The following is a 10,632-nucleotide window of genomic DNA, read 5'->3' on the forward strand; positions in this document are numbered from 1 at the left end:
TCTAGGATAATCTGGTCTACAGAATGAGTACCAGGACAGCCAGAGCTACACAGAGAAACCCTGTCTCAGACAACCAAAAAGAAAAAAAGAGGGGCCTTTTGTGTAAGAGCATCCCACCCCCAACATAGGCCTGGACTCCCTTTCCTGCACAGGACAAGGGAAAGCCAAAGGAACTTCACACACATGGGATTGGTTTCCGAGCTCCCCAACAGGCTTCTAGAAAAGACCATCTTTTTAACTCCAGAGTGAGTGGCTACAACTACCAAAAGGCCCACATTCATTTGTATGCCTCACATATCCTAAAGGAAAAGCAGAGTAAAGAGAGAGAAGGGAGGAGAAGGTGAGTGAACTTAGATCTAGTCTCTCACAAATGGAACAACTCTAACAGCATACTGCGGTTTCTGAATACCACACCCAATGGTGCTACAGTAGAGTCCCAAATGCTCGAAGAGGACAGCAAAGCCTTGAGTACTGAATGCTGAGAGGTCAGGGTGCTGGGCCACCATCTGTCCCCAAAAGAAGTCCAGTGGGGATCACTCAGACCTGTCTCTGAACTTGCTCTGTAATAGTGCAGGCAATGGAAGGCAAGCACAGAGATGTCCTGGGTCCAGTTCCTGAGTAGGACTTAGATGTTCCATTGGGCCCGAGCAGCCAAGTTTCCTTCAACTCAGAGTCCTTCTTGGAAAGACAAATTGTGTGAACTTCCCCCAACAAAGTTGAAACCTGCAGGTCTCGCCTCACACTGAATTTAGTTCCTTTAACGGAACCCCCAGTGTCAGTTTCTTTCCTTTCTCCCAAAAACATTAGCTCAGCTGCTCCCAGCCTGGGGTCCTACATGTTCTTCCCAGAGTTTTATTCAAAAGCAAAAGGAGCAGGGGAACAAAAGTGGCCTGTCTTTCTCAGACCTGGGATTGATATTCAAACTCGAGTGATTGTCTCAAGACTGAAGCTCATGTGCAACCGATGTAGAGCTTGCGACTTGGGACAGCCACAGTGCAGGCAGGAGCATGGCTGGCTCCAAATTTGCAAACTGTGGAGGGAGGGAACTGTGGTCATCCAAAGTCTACAGCTGCCCACAGCCTCAAAGGGTGAGATTTTCAGAGATCTTGCTTATTACCCAGGTCAGGCTTGCACCCGTTGGAGAACAGAGGCTGGGCCACTTTTGGGAGAGGACAGCTGGAAGAATGGCCAGGACAGCTCGGGCCACCAGGACACTATTACAATGCACTTTAACTAACCAAGGACACCAGCAGCCTCTGCCCTGACCTGCCTAGATGGAAGCCTAGACTCCTCGAAGGCCAGCCACAGAATGCTTGGTTACTGACAGACACATTTGCCTCTTGGTCAATTTCTCCCTGCTCTTGCCTATCTGGACATGCCAGCTCAAGTAAAACTGAATCTATGAATCTAGGGACTTCCATATTTTTCTCTTCCAGGAGAAACACTTAAAAAATGAAAGCCACAGACACACCAGCCAGGTTCCAGTGACTTTTGGATCTAAACAGATTTATTTTTTGCTTTGTTTTCCTTTCCTCAGTTTTGTAACAAATGAAAAAGAAGAGAACACAACAAAAACCAACAACACAATTTTTTTTTTTTTAAGTTGTCTGTCTAGTCCTGTTTAGAAGGCTCAGCAGGAGCCGCCTGCGAGCAGGAGAGTACCGGAGGAGCCTCAGAGCACCGGAGCCAAGCCTCAGAAAACCCAGATCTCAGCCGGTGCAGAAGCGCCCAGCTTAGATTGCCCACCGCCCGGCCTCTCTCCGGGCTAGTCCAAAAAACGACCAAGCTTTAAAAAAGATCCCACAAACGAAACACAATTTAAATTAAATAAAAACACTTTCCCACCCGCCCATGCCAGGAGGTTCAGGCCTAAGCCTCCTCTTTAAAAATTTTATTCTAGAACTGTGCATTACTTTTAAAATTCTTTCGCTTCTCTGGAAGGTTAAAATAATATATATTTCCCCAGGAGTCATAAATACGATCTGGTGCATAGAGAAATAGCAGCGCGGGAGTCCGGGCCAGCCCCCACCCGGCTGAGCACGGCTACCGGCCCCCCCCAAGTCGAGTACAGCAGGGCAGTCGGACCGACACGCAGGTAAGTTCCTCGGCTTCATCTATAGGGAGAACCGGACAGGGTGGGGACAAGCGGGCTGGAGGGCAGGCAGGGCCGGACCCCTCGGAGCGAGTGAGGGCACATGCTGGCACTCGCCGACCTCCGAGGGTGCACGGGGACCAGGAGATTCCTTCGGGTTTTTTAATTACCAAGCAAAATAAATATTAATGTTGCGAAAATAAGACCGCTTTAAAAAGGAGGAGGAAGAGTAAAAACGGGGCTAGGAAAGACAGGAGCGCGGGCCCGGCGGAGGCTCCCGGGAGCTGGTGGCAGCGCGTCCCCGCTGCGGGTGGGTGGAGGTCGGGACGAAGAACTGCGCTCCACGTTTGTACAAGTGAACGTTGCCGAGGAAGTCAGACCTGGCTCGGGCTTCCCTAGTATTCACCATTCCCGGGACTCCTAGGGACCGCGACAACGTCTAGACTGCGATCCCGAGGACGTTCAGAGCCCGGGGACCCGGCGGAGGAGGCGCACCGCGGTTTGCTACCTGGAGCTGGGGCTTGGCGGCAGGACGCACAGGGCGAACCGGAAGACCACCGCGGCTGCCCCGCGCGCACGCGTCCCGGGCCTCGAGTCCGAGCCGAAGCCGGGGCGGCCTGCGCAAACTTGTCCCCGGCGGCGGCGAGGCCCAGGGTCCGGCGCTCACAGGAAGAAGTCGGGCGCGCTTTTGGCTGCACCGGGGCCCGCCTGCGCCGGCGAGGGCTCCCGAGGGAAGCCGGCCCCGCCCGCGCCCCCGGGGCCGCCCCGGCCCGCCAACTTCTCGTATTTCTCCTTGTACAGGTCCCGCTCCTTGGCCAGACGCCCCACCTCCAGCTTCAGCTGCTCCACCTGGCTCTGGAGCTGGCACTTCTCGCTCTCCAGAATGTGCCGCTGCTGCACCCGCTTGAAGCGGCACGACTGCGCGTAGCCGCGGTTCTTGAGCGTGCGCCGCTTCTGTTTCAGTCGGATGACCTCCTCCTTGCTGAAGCCGCGGAGCTGCCGGTTCAGCTCCCGCACCGACATGGACACCAGCTGGTCGTCGGAAAAGCGCTCCTCCAGGCGCACGTGGTGGCCCGCACCGCCTCCGCCGTGCCCCGCGCCTCCGCCGTGGTGGCCCGCGCCGCCGTGGTGGTGGTGGTGGTGATGGTGGTGGTGGGCAGAGTGGTGGTGGTGGGCGGTGTGATGAGCGCCGTGGTGGTGGCCGGCACCCATGTCGTCCGCGCCACCGCCGCCCGCGAAGCCCTGGCCCCGGAAGGCCTCATAGGCCGCAGCGGCCGCCGGGTGGTGCGCGCCGTGGTGCGCGCCGTGGTGGCCGCTGCCGATGAGAGCCTCCACCGCGTCCTCGGGCGTCAGGTTGAGCGCCTCGGGGTTCAGATGGTGCTGGTACCCGCTCATCCAGTACAGATCCTCCAGCACCGCTTTTCCTGAGGCGCCCCCGACAGTGCCGGGGCCTCCGCTCGGCGGCCCCGGGGCGCCCCCGGCTTGAGCTGCGCCGCCCCCGCCGCCCGCGCTGCCGCCGGTGCCCGGGCTGGGTGCGCAGAAGCTGGGCGAAGAGGGCACCGAAGAGCAGGGCGTGCTGAGGGGCGTCGAGGACAGCGAGCCGGGCGGCAGGCGGTGGCAGAAGCGCTCGGCCTCGGGCGGCTCCTTCTTCACCTCGAACTTCATCAGGTCGAAGTCGTTGACGTACTCGATGGCCAGTGGGCTGCTGGGCAGCTCTGCGCCCATCGCCAGCTCCGCGGCCATCGCCCGGGGCCCCAGCCCCGCCGCGCCCGGCCGCGCCCCGACGGGTGGCGGGGGAGCGGGGGAGCCGCGGGCTTCTCTCCCCCTGTGCCCCCGCCCCTCGAGCCGAGGTTCGTGCCGCGGTGGGCGCAGGCTCTGGTCGCGCCGCCGAAGGGTGAAGGAAAAGTTTCGTGCAGTCAACTCCGGGCTGCGCTCAGGGAGCGCCGCCGACCAGGCCTCTCGGGCGGCCCCCCGGCCCGCTGCGGGCGGGCGAAGGGCCCCGATCCTGCGCTCCTCCTCCTCCTGATCCTCCGCCGTCCCAGCCTGGAGGGTGCAGAGGCGGCGCCCCGGGCTCTGCCGCGCTCGGGGCTGCCCCGCCCCACGCCCCACCCGCGCTGTCGGCCGGCCCCGCCTCCCTCGGCCCGGCGCAAAGCCGCGCAAGCCTTTATAGAGATGCGCTCCTGGGCCCGCCTCCCCAGGTGGGGGCCGGCGCCCCCGGGCCAATCGGAGGCCCAGTCTTGCCGCCTTCATTTGCCTATCCCCATGGAAACCGGGAGCCCAGCTGTCAATCTCCTGCGGGAAACAGCTGCGGGAAGAGTTAGGGATGGGCCGCGGGCAAGAGGAGTGGGCAAGGCCCCCTGGTGGTCGCCACGTGGGACTGCACAGCGGAGGGTGAGAGAACAAACCTCAGACTTCTGCTACTGGGCCCTGAGGTCCCGGGATCTCACATGCAGAGTGCGGTGAAGCTGAGGAGGCCCACGCCCAGGGGACTCCCTCGATGTCTTGGTTCTGTTAGGTGGCCTAGCTAGCTGTGTCCCGCACCCAGTCCGACCGGCCTGGAGTCCACAGAACGGGGACCTCTAACCATCCTGACACCAGTGACTCCGAGCTGCCGGGGAGCGCTGGCTATTTTTATCCTGTGGTTGGGACAGGTTCAGGAATTCGGTCAACAAAGTTGCTGGCACCTCAGGCGGCGGCGGGATGCACGGTGGAACTGCCGGGCTCTGACCAGTGTGGTAGGTGGAGAGGGACAGAAGCCTGTGGGTCACCACAGGGCTAGGGAGCAGGTCTCAGGGACTACCAGAGTAGAGGCCCCATTGAATGCAGTGCAGCTGCAGGACACCTGCCGAAGAATTGCCAAGCAGGGCCCACAAGGAATCTCAGACCCAGCTGCCCACCTCTGCAGTTTAGAGGCACTTTGCTGGGTGGGTACGAGTTGGGGTGACAGGTGGGAAACAGATTGCCACTTTCACTCCCGCTGAATGTCTCTACATACCGACCGGGAGGCAGACTCAGCGCAAGAGAAATACACAGGGAACGAGGGTAGATGAAAGGAGATGCGAGTTCTACAACCCTCTAGAATTCCCATGACTCAAAGTGAGGGTTTTCTCCTTTCAATTATCTATATTGCTGTTATACTGCTTTAACTGTTAAAAATAAAAATCTTAGATGTAGCCGGGAGGTGGTGGCGCACGCCTTTAGTCCCAGCACTCGGGAGGCAGAGGCAGGCGGATCTCTGTGAGTTTGAGACCAGCCTGGTCTACAAGAGCTAGTTCCAGAACAGCCTCCAAAGCCACAGAGAAACCCTGTCTCGAAAAACCAAAAAAAAAAAAAAAAACTTAAATGTAAATCTTTTGTGCACAGAAACAAGCCTGGAAGGATGTTCACAGGATACCTATCCCAGGATGCCATGATGCCAGCAACTTTGCCTGCTCCCTCTACAGGTGCCTGCTATTTTATAGGGGGAATGTCTGGCGACTAGGAGCCAGCAACTCCAAGCTCCTTCCCACAATGTCCTGTGGTGTCCTGACTCTCCTCCCTTTCATATTCCTCTGGGCAGGAGGAAACAAACAAACAAACAAAAGTGTGTCCCAAAGGAGGCTTCAGGGACACACTGGTGGAACACATATCTTGGGCTCTATAGTGCTGAGGTGGTCGCCACAGCCATTTCAGTATAATCATGTCCATTCTACAGATGAGAAAATAGCCTTTGTCCAAGACGACCCATACTGACTGGGTGAACCTGGGTGCAAAGGGGAGTCTGAGATAGGTCATGAGGTCTCACCAAGTGAGCCAGTGTTTCACCTGCCTTTGTCTCCTGAAGCTTGACAAAAGGCATGGGACCAGAGGACTCTGTCTGAGTCCCAGAAGCCCAGGGTCTTAAGGATGAGCTACAAATCTGGGCATTGCATCCCATCTGGCCTTGGGCATATGGAAAAGAGAGCAGAGGGCAGAGGAGGAAGACTCTGGCATTGCCTCCTCCAGGCCCCACTGCCTGTTTTTTGCCTGCCTACAGTAAAAAGGAAAAATAAAAACCAGGTGTGCACTAAAGGTGTGCACCTTTAGTCCCAGTACTCAGAAACAGAGGCAGGTAAGTCACTGATTTACCTGCCTCTGTCTGGCCAACAGAGAGAGTTGCAGGACAGCCAGAGCTATACAGAGAAACCCTGTCTCAAAAACAAAACAAACAAACAAACAACAAAAAAGCAAGGAAAGAAAAGCAAAAGAATGCTGATTCCCTCCCAGTGTGCTGTGAACCTCAAAAAGTATGTTCACTCACTGTTTTGGATGCCAGGTCAGAAACATAGGCAGGGCCCGGCAGGGGCTTCTGTTGGCATTTCCCAGGCTGCAGTGAACTGTGGTCTCATTGAGGACAGGGTATTTTTTGACTCTAGGACAGTTAGTTGCTGCTTTGCTGCTGGCTGGAGGCTGCTGGGTTGACTGGGTGAAGTGTGAGAAAAGCCAAGGGGACAGGGAGTCTCAGACGTGAACAGAGGCTAGGGTGAGCCCTGCATCCAGGGGAGGCAGCCTGGACTGGGAGGGACTACTTGGCAGAAGAGCTAGGGCAGCTGGATCAAGGGCAGACCTGTGAGGGATGTTGAGGAGCCTGGGAGACCATGTGTGGCCCAGGGATTCCTTAAGGGTTCTACATAGAGGGGAACCGGACTGAGAAGTGATGAAGAGGTTAGGGTACCCATCCCCAACAACCAGTACCACCTACCTCCTGAGACTACCCAAGGCTGCTGCTTGCTATTGGGCTCAGTGTACCGGATACTCAGCTCAACAGCTCCAACAACTACTGGATGGTACCAGCTGGGGTATGGTCATAGCACAGGGCAGGAGTCACAGGCAAGGCTGATGTAACTTCCATAGTACGAGGAATCTCTGAATATCACCCATCAGAAAATGTTCTCCTATATGCAAATGTGACCTGTCGGTTGTTGCTTTTAATTCATGGGAACAGGGCTACTGGATGAAGCAGTGACTGCCAGATTACACAGAGCTGAAACTACACTCCCTGCCCCTTGTTAGGAAGGGTCTTTCTATGTAGCACCATCTGGCCTTCAAGTAAAGGCCATTTTTCCTCTACCCACTGAGTACTGGAGTTACAGGTGTGTGCCACCATGCCAGGCCAGAAAGTTGAAAACTTCTTTCTCAGGCTAGAGATGCAGCTTAGGTGGTGAGTGCTTGTCTGCCATACATGAAGCCCTGGATTTGATCTTCAGCACCTCATCAGCTGAGCATTCCAGCCCTAGGATATGGAGACAGACGGATCATCTACATATCAAGTTCAAGACAAGGCTGGGATAAATGGGTCTTGTCTCCAAACCACAGATTCCATCCCACAGACAGAGGCTGCAGTCCTGTGGCAGCTAAGGTGAAGAGGCCTCATTGTGATCATCAGCATTTAAAAAGAGGGACTGTGATGGGGGAGGTCCTTCTGTGTGTATGTTTGTCTTATTGGTTGATAAATAAAGCACTGTTGGCCAATAGGGAAGCAAGATAGGTGCTAGGCATCAAGGAGGATTCTGGGAAATGTAGTAAAGAGGACAGTCACCATGTGATCCCAGCAAGAGAGGATGCATAAGGCCGGCGTCCTCAGTAAGATAAGTCCTTATAAAAATATATAGATTAGTAATTATGGTTGATAATTAAGACTGAGCTAGCAAATAAGAAATCCTAGTCATTGGCCAGCAGCATTGTAACTACTTTTAATCTGTGTGTTATTTGGAGGCCCTAACGTGGCGGCAGAACTCAGGTGGCTAGCAGAAAGAGTTATCATTACAGGACTGCACTGTGGAGATGGCCCAGTCAGTGAAGTATGTGTCTTGTAAGCATGAGGACCTAAGTTTGGATCCTTGGAAGCCATGCAAAAGACTATGTGTGATAATATATTTGTAATCCCAGAGATGGCCAGATGGAAGTGAGAGAGGTAGGTCCCCATAAGCTTGCAGGCCAACTGGCTTGGACTACATGGTAAAGTTCTAGGCCAAGAAAAGATCCTGTCTCAAGCAAAAGGCAGAAGGCACCTGAGGACAGGTGCCAGAGGCTGTCTTCTAACTCCAATACACAACCCCCCCACACACACAGACACACACACACAACATACCACATCACACCACACACAACACCACAACACCATACCCACACACCGAGCACACACACACACACACACACACACACACACACACACACACACACACACATACACACCATACCCACATCACACGACACACATCACACACACACACACATACATACAAGGGTCCCCAAAAGATCCTGTTTGCTTGAAGATCCCAAGCTTCCAGTGAGAGTCCTTGGCCTGGCCATTGCTCTGCCCCATCCCTGCCTATAACCCAGGCACTATTAGTGGATGCACACTGAACACGGAACAAAGGGAAGCCAATTGGGGAGCAGTAGGCCAAACCAAGAGGCCCACTGCCAACCCCTAGGTAGTCAGGCTGGTGACATGTCCCAACCCCCTCATTCCCATCCCTGGTCTCCATGGCTTGTTCTAGGTACAGAGAAAATACACCTCCAGACACACTCTCTACTCTTGGGTCCTTCACTCACAAGAAGCAGTATCTGGAAGGTGGGAAGGCTCCTCAGCTGGGAGGTAGCTAGGGTATCCTGCTAGCCCCAGGGAAGCAGCTTTGGGACTCTTGAGCTCCCACTGTGCAGCTCTGTCCAGCAGGCCCTACCACTGGTAGCTGCTCATATACACCCACATCTCAGTCCCTTGGGACTTGGATCATGTGAGGACTAGCTGCATGCATGCTAACTGCTCTCCCACAAGGTAGAACACCTCCAGTCCATCATCCACCATGATCTGTGGGTTGCATGTGCCTCTATCAGGTGCTTGCTAAGTCCTGGCCATAGTAAAGAAGGTGAGGTAGGCCAGAAGAGCAGTGTCCACAATGGCTGTCCCAGCCCATGCTAGTACTAGTTAGTGTAGGTGCCGAAAGGGTTAGTTAGGAGTCCTGCCTGCAGTGATGTTCACTGGGGAATTGAGCACAAAGCATGTGGATATACTTGCCTAAAACCTATGAAGCCAGAGTGCTCCAGGATCCCAGCCTGAGGAGCTAGCCATGTCCCCTTGCCAATCAGTAGAGTGTCATCCATAGGGCAAGAGGTGATGGAAGGGAACAGGTGAGGGCTGTAGCCTGACATCCTGCAGCTAGGTATACCCTTGGAGAGCCTCACACTACCCAGGGACAGGAGGGACATAGATCTGTTTGCCAGAGACTTACTTTTCATAGTGTCTCATAGGTAGGTGCCCCAGAAGCAGAAGGAAGAAGATACACAGAAGGCCCCGTAGGCCTAATGGCCCTGGGTGGTACTTCATTTCAGCGGACTTAGTCCTTCACATTCTTGGCAAGAATTCTACCACTGGTCCATGCCCCACCCCCATCTCCTCTGCTGGTGCTCATATGGGGGCCCTGGCTAAATAATGAGGGAAGGCAAATTGAGGGGCAGTTAAATAATAGCCTGTCCACTTAAGGCCAAGACTGTAGGTGGCATAGGGCAACCCACCCAATAAGACATCTAGGAGCTACAGTGCATGCCAGGCAAGAGCACCTGGCTGGGTTGGACTTGCCAACAGAAGGAAATCCACCCTGGCCCTCCAACAGGTCCAGCCCATCAAGTTCCAGGGGTGCACCATCAGGGGACTCTGATCCATTCACTGATAGTCGAGTCTCAGGCTTTCTTCTGGACTGTTCCAGGTTTGAAGCCCACTTTTCTACTGCACTCTCACAGCAGGGCCTCGGTAACAGTGATGGGGTGATGGTGAGGGGTGTCTAGCTACATGGCTACTTGCCTATGCCAGATGTTTCTGTGGATAAGCATGTTTTCTCATTGAGGCCTAGGGGCTGTGGTGGAGTGTGGAACCGCACACCTATACCTTCTACAGCCTTGAGGGAAAAGAGGTCTTTCCTACCTGTGTGCGGGTTAGGCACAAGGAAATGAAGGACAGACTTGGTGCAGCAAAGACTGAGGAGTTTAGGGTAGAGTCACAGTGGGGAGCATGGTCCAGGATGCAAGGCAATGATCTCACACACTACACTATAGCATGGGCAGTAGCTGACCTACACAAACATTCAGTACACACACCAGGAGGTTACTGGCCTGCATCACTGGAGGCCTGTAAACAAGTCCTTTGATGGCTCATGCCTCATCCTTGGAAGGGGCATTTGAATGACCCTGTGACCAGTTTTCCCTACTCAGTATTTATGTGGAAGAAATCAGGATCTCAACCCAGTTTGCTGCAAAGAGGAAGCTTCTCCAAGCCATGCCCCTCGCCAGGGTAGCCAGGCCTTCTCTTCCTCTGCTTTAGTCCCAGCTTGTTCCACGTAACATTAGATTATGCCCTGTAATCAAGCAAACCACATTTGTGTTGACTTGGCCAAGGGGAAAGGCTGATTTCAAGCCTCTGAGCCATACACTCCTGCCAAAGGTAGCAGAGGGCCCTGCTTTCCAGTAGGTCTTCTCCCTTGCATGTCCAGGGTTCTGTGGTTGTGTGGTAGTCAAGACAGGCCAAC

At 54.8% G+C, this 10,632-nt stretch overlaps 1 protein-coding gene across 1 annotated transcript; it reads right to left on the bottom strand.

Moving 5' to 3' along the window:
• Positions 1 to 1,614: 1,614 nt before the first annotated feature.
• On the bottom strand, positions 1,615 to 3,914 carry LOC113834505 (transcription factor MafA). Its single transcript, XM_027403881.2, has one exon. It carries the CDS (start codon positions 3,833 to 3,835, stop codon positions 2,756 to 2,758), a length of 1,080 nt encoding a protein of 359 aa, XP_027259682.1. The 5' UTR covers positions 3,836 to 3,914; the 3' UTR covers positions 1,615 to 2,755.
• Positions 3,915 to 10,632: the final 6,718 nt, after the last annotated feature.

This window comes from Cricetulus griseus, chromosome 2 (assembly GCF_003668045.3).
Source record: "Cricetulus griseus strain 17A/GY chromosome 2, alternate assembly CriGri-PICRH-1.0, whole genome shotgun sequence".
Lineage (NCBI taxonomy): Eukaryota > Metazoa > Chordata > Mammalia > Rodentia > Cricetidae > Cricetulus > Cricetulus griseus.